The sequence below is a fragment of the Chiloscyllium plagiosum genome, chromosome 9 (assembly GCF_004010195.1).
Source record: "Chiloscyllium plagiosum isolate BGI_BamShark_2017 chromosome 9, ASM401019v2, whole genome shotgun sequence".
Taxonomy (NCBI): domain Eukaryota; kingdom Metazoa; phylum Chordata; class Chondrichthyes; order Orectolobiformes; family Hemiscylliidae; genus Chiloscyllium; species Chiloscyllium plagiosum.
In genome coordinates this window covers 88,784,813-88,799,289 of record NC_057718.1, presented here as the reverse complement: position 1 = coordinate 88,799,289, position 14,477 = coordinate 88,784,813, and the positions used below count along the sequence as shown (strand labels likewise).

The window sequence follows — 14,477 nt, the reverse complement described above, 5'->3', positions numbered from 1 at the left end:
GATAGCCTCCTTCTTTAGAGACCACAATTTCCCTTCCCACGTGGTTAAAGATGCCCTCCAACGCAACTCGTCCACATCCCGCACCTCCGCCCTCAGACCCCACCCCTCCAACCATAACAAGGACAGAATGCCCCAGGTGCTGACCTTCCACCCTACCAACCTTTACATAAACCAAATCATCCGCCGACATCGCCGCCACCTCCAAATAGACCCCACCACCAGGGATATATTTCCCTCCCCACGCCTTTCCACCTTCCGCAAAAACCGTTCCCTCCGTGACTACCTGGTCAGGTCCATGCCCCCCTACAACCCACCATCCCATTCTGGCACCTTCCCCTGCCACTGCAGGAATTGCAAAACCTGCGTCCACACCTCCTCCCTCACCTCCATTCAAGGCCCTAAAGGAGCCTTCCACATCCATCAAAGTTTTACCTGCACATCCACTAATGTTGGGAGTTTGAGAGGTGGTGGGTGCAGGTGGCTAGAGCCATTGGGTCATGGTGGAGGGTTGCTAGGCCAATAATTTCAAGGGAATGCTGAGAGAGATCATGGGGAAGAGTCTGAGCACAAAGCTGGATGGATGGAGGAATTGTTGTTAGGGTGGATTAAGATAGCCCTTTGTGACCTTTCCCCCATTTTCATGCTGCCTACTACTGTGAGGGAGTGAGAAATAAGGCTACACTTTGATCTTTCAACTCTCAGTGCCAAGGATTGGGTTAATGTACTGCTAGTAGGAAATACTGCTTACAATGACGAGCTGCCCTCTTGGAGTGGATGCTCAATATCTATTCATCTAAATCCCTGCAGAGATTACTGAATCAAAACCATTTCATCTTAATGACCAGAGCTACTTCACCTAGCCCATGAGTAGCTCTCATTGAGTCAGTTACTGGAAAGGCTGGTTCATTTCCATCTCAGAGAGTGGGAGTAATGCTCTGGGTCTCTGTGCCTTGGGTCAGACTCTGCCTGGAGTACTGCATTCATTGTGGATCTAATCAAGGTGATTTGTCTTCTTTAGAAGATGGTAAAGCCCTTAATGTTTACATAGATGGGAACAGGAATAGGCCACTCAGCCCCTCAAGCCTACTCCACCATTCAATATGATCATGGCTGATCATCGAGGTCAATACCAATACCCACCCTCCCCCCATATTCCTTGATCCCCTTCAGCCAAGTGAGCCATTGTTTTGGCATCAACCATGTTTTGTGGTAGTGAACTCCACAGGCTCACCACCCTCTGAGTGAAGAAATGTCTCCTCATCACAGTCTTAATATGTTTACGCCTTATCTTTAAACTATGATCCCTTGTTCTGGACTCCCTCCTCCAGCTAGTTAATCCTTCCTGCATCTAACCTGTCTAGTCCTGTGAGAGTTTTATTGGTTGCTGTGAGATTCTCCCCTCATTCTTCAAAAGTCAAGTGAGTACAATCTTAACCGACTCAATCTTTGCTCATACGTCAGTCCTGTCAACTCAGATATCAATTTGGTAAACCTTTGTCGCTTAGCAGAAACAAGAACAGCAAAACTGCGCACAATATTCCAGGTGTGGCCTCACCAATGCTCTGTGTAACTGCAGGAAGACATCCTTATTCCTATACTCAAATCCTCTCACTATGAAGGCTAACACACAGGTGTTTGCCACACCTCCACACTAACTTGCAGCAACTGTTGCACAAGGACACCAGGTCTTGTTCAACATCTCCTCCTCAATTCATAGCCAAAAATAACCTGCCTTCCTATTTTTGCTACCAAACCTCTCTCGCTGTATTTTCCCCATCAATATTTCACAGTCTTCCTCCTTAACTGAAATGTCTCCATTGTTATCCCTTTTCTATGAAGACAGACACTAAGTTTTCATTGAGAACCACGCCCCATGTCTCCCACCTTCACAGAAATATTATCTGCTTGGTCTTCACTAAAGTTATGGACCAGGCAAGCCCTCCTTCAAAACAATTCATGAAATCTGCCCAAACCCTAACTTTGCTAGTTGTTTTAAGCAGGTATAACACAGATATTCCAGGAGGGAATGCAGTTGGTCAAAACAGTAGCTTAAAACAAAACAGAATTTATTTACAAGATTACTGAATGAAACACAAACAAAAGAGAACATAATACCGAATAACTTAACCTATCTGAAAACCCAACAGATCATCCCAACTTAATGATGCTGTTCCAAATATTTAAAACAATCCTCATAAACACCCCTTGGTATAAAAGGTAAAATCAAACACAGGGTCTTATAGGAGAGATGTCAGAGAGAGCGAGTACCAGCCTGGACCTGCCTCTTTGGGTCCAGTAGCTTTTTCCCCACTACTGCTAAAGACCAAACCAAACCAAACGAGAGATAAACTGAGCTGAGAGAACTGGCCACACACCTTTCATTTTACAAGTTTGTTTAAAACTTGAAAGCCTTCTGACTGAGGCAGTATCTGTAGCTATTATCAAATTGGCCGTAAAACCCTTCAACTCCAGACTTTTCAGAGTCTATGTCATTTACAACCTCTCTGAAAAAAAAGCCAAGGACAGCATAACCTTGTTAAAGGAGCAGTTTCATCACAGCACTCCCTTTAAAAAAAAAGAACCATCAAATCCAAAGATGGCTTCACTTTAAAACCCCTTAAACCTAAATTGTTAGTAATCTAAAATACACATATACATTACATTGACTATAAACATATGCACTACATTTCATTTCAGTCCGTTGTACTCCACCAATGAATGCATCCATTTTTCATTCAAGTCTGAACAATGCGTCAGCAATCATGTTGTCTCGTCCTGCCACATGCACAACTTTCAAATTGAATGGCTGTAACAACAAGCTCCAACTAAACAGTCTGGCATTTTTTGTCCTTAGATTTCTTCACAAACTTTAATGGGTTATGAAAAGTATATATGATTATCTTAGATACGTTACTGGTAACGTAAACACTGAAATGTTGTAATCCCAACACCAAGCTCAAAGTCTCCTTCTCAACCATTTCTGCTGATGCAAGTTCAATTTCCTGGAGAAATATCCGACAGGTCTTTTTATCTTTTCATTATCTCCCCGTAAGAGCACAACACCGACACCCACATCACTCACATCAATAACCACCTTGAATGGTTTTGCGTAATTAGGTGTGGCTAACACTGGGACAGTGGTTAACACAGCTCTCAGGCTGTCAAATGCCTTCTGACAGCCCACTGTCCACTGAAACCTCTTGCCTGTCTTTAGCAATTCAGTGAGTGGAGCAGCCACACCGCTAAAATTTGGTATGAATTTTCAATAAAATCCACTCACAGTAACTGTGGGACTGCTTTTTTTGTTGATGGGATGGGAAAATCCCCAAATACCTTTGTTTTTGTATCCTGTGGGGTCATTTGTCCATGTCCAATAACATGGCCCAGGAAGGTAACCCTGGGCTTTGGCAAATTCACTTTTAGCCAGGTTTATCACCAAGCCTGCCTCCCGAAGTTCATCAAACAAGTCTGATAAAGGTTGTGAATGTTCCTTCCACCTGTGACTAAAAATCACCAGGTCATCGATATTTACGACACAGCTGGGTAGTCCATCAGTGATCTTATTGGATAGTCTTTGAAATGTGGCTGGTGTATTTTTCATGCCAAATGGCAGGACTTTAAACTGATACAGTCAATCGGCATTACAAAAGCCGAAATTGCCTTTGCTTTTTCTGATAAAGGTGCTTGCCAGTATCCTCTGAGCAAGTCCAACTTAGAAATATAAGTTGCTTGTCCCACTTTCTCAACACAGTCTTCCAAACCCGGAATCAGATTTGAATCAGTCTTTGTAGCGGCATTGACTTTGTGACAGTTCACACATAACTGTTGGGTACCACCTGGGTTTTGGCACCATTACTATGGGTGAGCTTCAGTCCCTGTAACACACTTTGATTATGTTGTCTTGGAGCATGCATTCAATGCCATTTTGAACCTGTACCAACTTTAGAGGTGTATGCCTATATGGATGTTGCTTAATCTGAACAGCATCTCCTATATCTACCTCATGCATAATTTGGCTAGTACTTCCCAACTTATTTCCACTTATCTCCCCATGTGATAGTAATAATGCTTTCAGGTCATTTCAATTTTTCTCTGGAAGGTAACTCAATAATTTATCCCAATTTTTGACAAGTTCCTCATTGTCCAATTTAATATGAGGAATACCCAATTCAGAATCCTCTGAACTTGGTTCTTCCCGCTGTGTTGTAACCAATAACAGTGTCTCCTTTTGCCTTCCTTCGCTGTCAAAATACCTTTTGAGCATGACACACTCTGTGAGATTTCTTTCTGTTTGGAGTTCCTAACAAGTAGTTCACCTCACTCAATTTCCTTTCGACTTGATAAGGTCCACTAAAGGTTCACCTATCACTAACACCTTATCCCCAGTAGCAAAATTGCGAAGTTTTGATTTCTTGTCTGTTTCGGATTTTATTGTATGCTGTGATACTTTTAAATACTGTCTACCTAACTCCCTCATCTATTTAATTGCTCCCTAAAATTTGACACAGTCCAAATATGAGATCTCTGAATTCTGTCTCAGCAATTTCTCCTTAATCAATTTTAACAGGCCTCTCACTTCATGCCCCAAATCTAATTAAATGAATTTTCTCGATTCATTTGGTGCATCTCTGATCGCACAAAGTACAAACGGAATTCCCTTACCCCAATCATCTGGATAGTCTTGACTATAAACCCTCAACTTGGTCTTCAATGTTTGATGCCACCTTTCTAGCGCTCCCTGCAGTTCTGGATGGTGTGCAGTTGATTTGAATTATTTTATTCCTAAGCTGTCCATAACTTCCTTGAATAATTTTGATGTGAAGTGTGACCCTTGATCTGATTGTATCTAGTGAAAGATTTGAGTGATTCCTCTACAACCCTTTTAGCTGTGATATTGCGTAATGGAACGGCCTCTGGAAATCTATTAGACACATCCATTATTGTTAACAAATACTGATTCCCACATTTTGTTTGAGGTATAGATCCTCCACAATCAACTAAGAATCTTGTAAAAGGCTCCTCAAATGCAGGAATAGGTATTAAAGATGCGAGTTTTATTATTGCCTGTGGTTTTCCAATTACATCTGGCAAAATTCAACTCCATCCTTGTGCAGTCCAGGCCAGTAAAAATGTTTTTGTATTTTAGCTTGAGCTTTTCTCACTCCTAAATGATCCCAAGAGGTAACTTTTGCGCCCCTCACAACATCTCCTTTCTATAGCTAACTAGGAATATGATTTGAACAACATCTGACCATTTCTTATCTGCCTGAATATGTGATGGTCTCCATTTCCTCATTCAGACAACGTTTTAAAGATAGTAACATTCAGGGGTACATTTGGGTTCTTTTTCTGTGTATTCCTTTTGATACAATTACTTTAAATTTTCATCTTTCTGCTGTAACTCAAATTATCTGTGCTAAAGATGTCTGCTGTATTATCTATGTGCACCTGGTTTGTCTCAATCATCTAATCAAACAGGGTATCTGCTTATTCCATTTCAACTTCCTTATCTGTACTCTTTGGTCTCTTTTGTTTCATCTGGTGACCTTGTGACCTCGTTACCACACAGCCAGGAGAAATCCCAGGATATGTGTCCTGCAATAGTCCACTTGCGTGAGCTATGGAACATCAAGAGGAAGAAAGAAGCTTATTTAAGGTTGAGGAGGCAAGGACCTGACAGGGCTCTATAGAGGGTTACAAGTTCGCCAGGAAGGAACTGAAGAATGGAGAGCTGGTAGTGGGCATGAAAAAGCTTACGTGTGTAGGATTAAGGAAAACCCAAAGGCATTCTAAACTTATATGAGGAACAAAAGGATGGCCAGAATAAAGGTAGGGCTGATCCAGGATAGTGCAGGGAACTTGTGCCTGGAGTCAGACAAGTTAGGGGAGGTCCTTAATGAATACTTTGCTTCAGTATACACTGGTGAGAGGGTCCTTGATGTTTCTGAGGACAGTGTGAAACAGACTGATATGCTTGAACAGGTTGATATTAGGAAGGAGAATGTGCTGAAAATTATGAAAAATATAAGGATAGATAAATCCCCTGGGCCAGACGGAATATACCCAAAGGTTACTACAGGCGGTGAGGGAAGAGATTACTGCTCCTTTGGTGATGATCTTTGTATCGTCATTGTCCACTGGAGTACTGCCAGATGATTGGAGGTTGGCAAATGTTATTCCCTTGTTCAAGAAAGGGAATAGGGATAATCATGGGAATTACAGACCAGACAGTCTTACTGTCCCACCAGTGGTGGCCAAAGCATTAGAGAGGATTCTGAGAGACAGGATTTATGATTACTTGGAAAACCAAGATTGTATTTGAATGCAGAGTACAGGGTTAAAGGCAGGAGTCTTGACAGTATGGAGGAACACAGGGATCTTGGAGTCTAAGTCCATAGATCCCTCGAAGTTGCCACCCAAGTTGATAGGGTTGTTAAGAAGGCATATGGTGTATTGGCTTTCATTAGCCGGGGATTGAGTTTAAGAACCGTGAGGTAATGCTGCAGCTCTATGGAGTTCTGGTTAGACCACACTTGGAATATTGTGTTCAGTTCTGGTCGCCTTATTATTAGAAGGATGTAGAAGCTTCAGCAAGAGTGCAGAGGAGATTTACCAGGATATTGCTTGGACTGGAGGGCATGTCTTATGGAGAAAGGCTAAGGGAGCCAGGGCCTTTCTCATTGGAGTGAAGAAGGATGAGAGGTGATTTGATAGAGGTGTACAGGATATTGAGAGGCATACATAGAGTGGACAGAGACTTTTTCCCATGACAGGAATGTCTACCACGAGGGGACACAATTTTAAGGTAACTGGAGAAAGGTTTAGGGGAGATGTCAGAGCTAGGTTCTTTGTTCAGTGGTGGGTGTGTGGAATGTACTGTTGGCAGTGGTAGTAGCGTCAGATACATTAGGGGCATTTAAGCGACTCTTGAATAGGCACATGGAAGTTAGTACAATGAAGTTGGTTAGTCTGATCGTAGAGTGGATAAAGGCCAGCACAACATTGAGGGCCAAAGGGCCTATGCTGTTCTATGTTCTATGAAACACACACGAGAACAGATTACAGAATAACTTAACCGATCCAAAAATCCAACAGATCATCCCACCTTAATGATGCTGTTGCAAATACTTGCAACAATCCACATAAAAACCCCTTGGCACAAAAGGTAAAATCAAACACAGGGTCTTACAGGAGAGATGTCAGAGAGAGAGTACTAGCCTAGAACTGTTTTTTGGGTCCAGCAGCTTTTTCCACACTACTGCTAAAAACCAAACCAAACCAAACCAGAGAAAAGCTGAGGTGGGAGAACTGGCCACTCCCCTTTCATTGTACAAGTTTTTTTTAAACTTGAAAGTCTTTTGCCTGAGGCAGTACCTGTTAGCTATTACCAAATTGGCCCCAAAACCCTTCAACCCCAGACCTTTTTGAGTCTGTGACATTTACGACCTCTCTGGAAAAAAAAGCCAAGGACAGCATAACCTTGTTAAAAGGAGCTGCTTCATCACACTCAGCCCCACTCTTTCCTTAGTTATCTTATTGCAATTTATGTCTTTATAAAACATCCTTGTGTTCAAGGCCCAGTCCAGGGCTTTAGCATGAAAATCAAGACTGACACTCCAGTACACTACTGAGGGGTGCTGTACTGTCAGAGGTGCAGTTGTTCAGATGAGATATTAAACTGAGGCTTATCTCCCTGTTCAGGTGGATGCAACCAGTTTCCTGGCCTCTATTCATCTCTCAATAAAGGGAAAGAATAATGTGAATGAAGCACACTTTATTTTAGGCAGTTCTTCCTGACAGCTCTGAATGGTTCTCATTGCACATGGGATGTTGCTGACTAATGGATGGAGATTGACTGTCAACACCATCATATTGTATAGTAATGGCATCCACATTTTCATCTTTTTTCTGTCTTAAACTCCTGAGTTGAGTTAGGTGATTTGAACCAAGGTTACAAAAGACTCTGTGCAAATGCTTAATGGCTAGTTAGTTAAAATAACAAAGTAAGACTGAACCCAGAGAAGAATTAGCAACCTTTGCAAAGGTGAGAAAAACCAGCAAGCATAATAAAATGTATTTTAACCACTTGCTGATTCATTTTTCAGGGCAAGGCACAGCTAATCTGAGTCAATGTGCCTGCTTTAACATGTAGAAGTAGTCTGGCAGGTAACTGTCAATCAGTATTAACTGGTGCATTCTTCATGGTAACATCCCTACCCTTCAAGTCCATTTGCTTACTGAACAGCAATCGCCTCTCCCACAACATTGATTTACCCCTTGAATATGCATTCTTGCGAATTGTCCTGATGAATGCAAGATGAAAACTATCTCATTTCAGTAATACTCAAAATCATTTAGAAACAAAGACAGAATTACTAATCCTAGATTATGATGTATTTGATGTTTCATACATGATCTATAAATTGCTGCCCTGTGATGTCAGGATCACAGCCACTTTTGGCGGAAAGTCAATATATCATTGTGTACAGCCCCTTTTTTATTTTGGTGAAGAATACAATCCTTGTGATATGATGATTCAGTCCTCTTTTGGCATAAAAAGTTATCCAATAATTTGGACAAAGGAAATCAGGAAGCAAATGTTTGTGGCTAAAAATGTGAACTATCAGATAATTGGAATAAAGTGAGCTGGAACAAAAGGGAGTAGACTACAAACCCAGCATCTTTACTGTTTATTGCACTTGCCAACTTCTCCAATTCTGGCCTCTTGCAAATCTCCAGTTTTAATCAATCCATTGTTGCCAGCAAGACTTCGGCTGAAATTTCCTCTCTAAATTTCTTTTGCTTCCTCCTCCTCAAAGACAGCTCCTGATTTATCAAGTGTTAGCTATGTTTGGCAGCACATTCTGATTCAGAAGGTTGTGGCTTCAAGTCTCACACAAGGACTTGAACATAATGGCTGATACTCCAGTATTGAGAAAGGACTCCGGGTGCTACCTTTCAGATAAGAACGGCCCATCTGACTGTTCAGGTGAATGGAAACGATCCCATGCCATTATTTTGAAGGAAAGCAGAGGAGTTATCCCTGAGGTCTTGACCAATATTTAACCCTTAAATCAACATCAGTAAGACAATTTCGCTGGTCATGATTTCCATTTTGTGGCTGAATTTTATGCTCTTTTTGGATAAGTCCAAGTTGTGTAGAGTTTCTCAGAGGGATTCCCACCATGGGGCCAAAAGAGTTCTCTCACTGTATCACACTAAACTCTCCGCATTAACTACCTACTGAGCCCATTGCTGTCTTACAATGTCCAATTTATGGCCTATCTTAGCGTGTATCATTCCTGGAACTGTCCACTCAGTAGATATCCCTGAATTCACCAGCATCCCTTGTCCTGTCCGCTGGGCACCCAGACAAGCATTGCCAGTTGGGAGCTGCTGCTCTGCTCAGCTCCTCATATTTGCACCAGATGTGGAAAACAAGGGCAAATTAATGCCCTGCTTTGCGGGCGTCATTCTGGGAAGGAAGTTGGGGTGGGGGAGTTGGTATCCTCTAGAACGTGGTGGTACACAGCTCAGATTTCCTCTTCTCCCAGGCCCAGCAATGGAAGGTGCCACATCAGACTATGCCACCTGGTCCCAGGTTTATTACTTGGGACAGTTCATCCTCAGCTGACTGGAGGAATGTTCTTCACCAGGCCACCAATGTCTGTCCTATATCTCATACTCACACTCCCTCTCCTACCACACTCACCTCTCAACAAGGCTCATACTCGATTGTGTCAATATTTCCCCTTGTCACTCGCTGTTACCTATTCAAATCCCCAACACCATGAAACCGACATGTCCTCTGAGCTGCCTACTCACTCGCTCGGGACACCTCCCTACCTGCACCAATAGTAACAGCAGTGTGACACTCCTATCGCTGCCCCTCTCTCATTCCAGTAGGAAATCAGCCCCCAACAGGTCATGATAGGCGGTGGACAACTCAACATTCAGCTCCTCACCCTTTACGTAGGCAGCATCCCATCTCTGACCTCTCTAAGCATCCAACGGACCATGTTCAAGCCCCAACCTGGAATCGGAGGCTGCCCTTGATAGTGTGTGCCTGACACTGCTTCAGTGAAAGATGTTATCCTTGACTTGGCAGAGGCCTGCTGACATCCATGACAAGCTCCCTTCAATGTGTCTGGGCTAAATTGCAAGACAATGCAGCAGTAAAATGAACTTGGTATTGCTGGCTGAGGGAACAAAGTGCAAAAAGGCAAGGCATGACAAGAATGCATCCTGGTAGGATTAGAGTGAGTGAGTGCTATAACAGCAAGTGAAGAGCTGGGAGATGTAGCCTAGTTCACTCTATGAGCTAGGTGCATGTCCCTGAGCACCAAGTGTCCTTGCTGCAGCACTATAATAACAGTTGCTGTTGTGCACTTGGGTGCAGCATTGAAGTGCAAAAGCATTGTAAAAGTGGTTTGAATATCTCCCATGAGGATTTGTGGAAGCTAGCTCACGTCAGATGTCAATGTCCATGAAGGTAGGGAGTGCACGGCCACTGCCCATGGACCATGCCCTGAGATACTGGTGTCCAACATAGAGGCTGTTCAGAGCAAGTGGCATGCGGAATTCACCAGATACCTGCTCTGCTTTTCCACGTTTTCTTGACATTTACGTTTTTTGGGGAGTTTGATAAAAAGCTGAATATTAATGGGTCAAGCTGGGATGCCAACAAGGCAGTTAGCAATCTTTAATCACTGTCAATCAATAACTCACCATTACCCTAGTGACAGTAGTACCCTACTGCCTGTGGAAAAACAAAAGGTAGAGTGAGATGTTCCTGACATCAGGATGGGCCTCACTGCACTTCTTGTCGAATTCTGCCACAAATCTCACCAGAGCCCATGATGCTCAGGCCCCTAATTAGATTCCACTGACTATGTTGCTGGTTGTGGTTCCTGCATTATAATCATGACTACATTTCAAAGACAATTCATTAGCTGCACTGTTCTTTGAAACATTCAGTAGATTTGAAAAGCACTAAAATAACACAAGTCTTTATTTCTTTAGCTAGTTTCCTGGAGAGGCTGTAGATGTTGACTCATGAAGCGGTCTAGTTAACTATTGCCTGGAAGACGGGTCCCTCGATTAAGCACGACCATACATACCTGTGACAACAGCAAATCCAGATGATGCTCTCCTGCTCTAGAATCAACACTGATGGCACGGCTGAGCTTCTCCAAGAATTCATCGTGCTCTTTAATTCTTCTTGTGTCTTCCTGCTTGGCCACATCCCACTCCATTAAATGTTTCCTGATGGATAAATATTAACAAATGACAGAATGTTAAATGTGTTACTGTTTTGCAATCAAGTCTTTGGTAATTTAAATATCATGACAAAATCTATCATGTCAACTGATAACTGGACTGAACATGATAAAATGGTGGCATCGCAGTAAGGACATTGGACTAGAAATCTCAGAGCCCCCAGGTAAATATTCTGGGGACATCGGTTCAAATCTCATCATGGCAGATGAATAATCATTCAATAAAATTGGGAATTAAATACTAGTCTAATTGTGATCGTCATAACCATTGTCATAAAAACCCATCCAATTCACTAATGTCCTATAAGGAAGGAAATCTGCTGTCCTACTCTGTACATGTACAATATGTAGATAGCATGCCAACCTTGCGCTGCTTACCTGATACAATGATTGCAATAAGTAATTAGCACTGTCTGTGATGTTGAGTGGTTGTACAAATCAGCAAGAAACTTATAAAGACCGTATCATCTTCTTTTTCTGCATTTTTGATTGTGGATTAAAATGGGGAGGGTGGGTGAGGAAGAGACTGTTTTAAAAACCAAGGACGGTTGAAGGGTTGCTGCACTTTTTAAAAGCAAGTTATTTGACAGTTGTTGTAAGAACGGTTCATACAGCTCTTAGTTCGAGCGGTGGGAGGAGCTTCGTTACAGATGAGCTGGAGCTTATGAGCTGGGTACAAATGGAAATTTGGCCAGCAACAAGTTGCAGATTGGTCTTTAAAATTGATACCTAGTTGCCATTTTCAAAGGCCTCCTGCCTGCCAACAGCTATGCGATTGGCTCCCAGGTTGCTGCACAGCTTGGGGGCGTGAACGTTCAGTCAGAAGCCATTGGATCTCTAGGAGGGAAGGAGGCTTTATACTGCAGAGTATAAATGTATCTCACGCCTGAAGGCAGCCAGTTTGCTCCCCCTCATCAGTTGCTATAAGAGGTCACTTGTAATCAAGAAGTCAGAGATCTTTGTAAGTGCAAACCAGTCACCCTGTGCCTCCTGCAAATGTGAGAATACCAAGAGAAGGAGCAGCATTCTGATCAAAAGTATCATTTCAGCAAACCTTGTGGACAGGGACTACTGAAATCCCTTCCTAGACTATCCCTCTGCCCGTAACACCCTTTTCTTCCTTTGCGACTTTTTATTCATTTACATGATAGAGGACAGAGTCATACAGCACGGAAATAATCAGACCAAACAGTTCACGCCGAACATTATCCCAAACTAAACTAGATCCACCTGCCTGCAAATATTTCTTATTCATATACTTAATAAATGTCTTTTCAATGTTATAATTGTTCCTGCATCCACCATTTCCTCTGGAAGTTCATTCCACACATGAACCACTGTGTAAAAAAAGTTTGCCCATCTTATCTTTGTTCAATCTTTCTCCTCTCACCTTAAAAATATGCCACCTAGTCTTGAACTCCCCACCCTAGGGAAAAGACACCTGCCATTCATCTTATCTATACCCCTCATGATTTTATAAACCTCTCTAAGGTCACCCCTCAACCTCCTATGCTCCGATGAAATGTTTCCCAGCCTATCCAGCCTCTCCTTTTATATACAGAAATTAATTAATGCAACTGAGCCAGAATTTATTGCTCATTCCCAATTGCTCTTGAGAAGGGTGTGATGGTGGTACTTATAGAGGGTGAGTTTTTTAAAATGGGTTAAAATTTTAACTAGTAGAATTATATGTCAACAATTCATTATTTTTTATCTGTAGTTAGAATCTATTTATTTGTAATGAATAGATGTTCTTGTTCAGTACAGAAACCTGGTCCAAGTTTCTGTCAACCTGGGACTGAATAATACCTAATTTTGAGTATCTTTAAATCTTTTAACTTTTGTAACCACTCCAGGACCAGTAGGGGTTGATTTCCCTCACATTACTCCAGTGTGGAGAAACAGACTGAAAATTTGAACGTTTTGCAGGAGTTAAAGCTAGTCTAAACACTTAAGGTCAGTCTACATCTCAAAAGCAGATTTAGATGCTGACTGGATATTAAGTGTCTCTCTTACGTTGAAAATTATGGCACCGTATAGGACCTGTGTCCACAGAAAGCCTTCCAGAAAGATGCAAAAGGAATGGGAGCAGATCAATGCCAGATGTCAAAGCCCAAGGATCTAGGTATTATTATCACATGAGTTGACAAGGTCAAATGTCACCATATACACCACCAGCTACAGATTCTGCTCAATATACTAGATACAACATCACTTGGGCGGCACGGTGGCACAGTGGTTAGCACTGCTGCCTCGCAGTGCCAGAGACCCGGGTTCGATTCCCGCCTCAGGCGACTGACTGTGTGGAGTTTGCACATTCTCCCCGTGTCTGCGTGGGTTTCCTCCGGGTGCTCCGGTTTCCTCCCACACTCCAAAGATGTGCAAGTCAGGTGAATTGGCCATGCTAAATTGCCCGTAGTGTTAGGTAAAGGGGTAAATGTAGGGGTATGGGTGGGTTACGCTTCGGCGGGTCGGTGTGGACTTGTTGGGCCGAAGGGCCTGTTTCCACACTGTAAGTAATCTAAACTTGTCATATTTTCAGTTTCCAACACTGCCAGGATATGGCATCTTCTGATCACCAACTACTGGCAGCTAGTTTGCTGACACCATTTCTCCTTTCCCTGCTGAGTCTTGGGGCCTGTCTAACTATCACTGGCACGAAATAGTGCCACTATTGAGTTTTAACAAGAATAGGCATTTGTCTTGCATGACAATCTATAACATATTACATGATAGTGTTATGATCCCAGGTGATATTATTACTGGACAAGTCAGAACCAAGCCTGATATCTGGCTTGATATCTGTTTTTCTTTTAATTAATGAGGCAGTCTTTCACTGAAAGACCAGCTTACAATGCTGCAGATCTGATTTTAATAATAAAACATATTTATTATGCAAAAGATAGAACAGAATAAACTAACCCTATTTACATAGCACAATGAAAGGTTTTGAAGGACAGAGTAAAAATACAATCCAATCTACTGCCAAAACATCATTTACAGTACTCAAACACCTGGAAGAATTCCCTCTTCTATCTCATCTACAGGCTTGACTTAACTGTTTGTTTCAATTTCTGGTCTTGCAAGTTTGATAGCTTCTTTCTTGAGTATTCACACAACTGAGTTTAGATTTTCTCATATTAGAATCTTGAAGGGGTTATTCAAATGAAAGACTTCCAGTCTGGAACCTACAAGCTA

The 14,477-nt window shown here is 42.2% G+C and overlaps 1 protein-coding gene across 1 annotated transcript in view; it reads right to left on the bottom strand.

Moving 5' to 3' along the window:
* Positions 1 to 14,477, bottom strand: part of ccdc170 (coiled-coil domain containing 170) — a 104,909-nt gene that overhangs the window by 55,083 nt on the left and 35,349 nt on the right. The window contains exon 7 of the mRNA XM_043696503.1: positions 11,121 to 11,265. Within this exon, the coding sequence (XP_043552438.1) occupies positions 11,121 to 11,265 (145 nt within the window). The remainder of the gene's footprint in view (positions 1 to 11,120; positions 11,266 to 14,477) is intronic.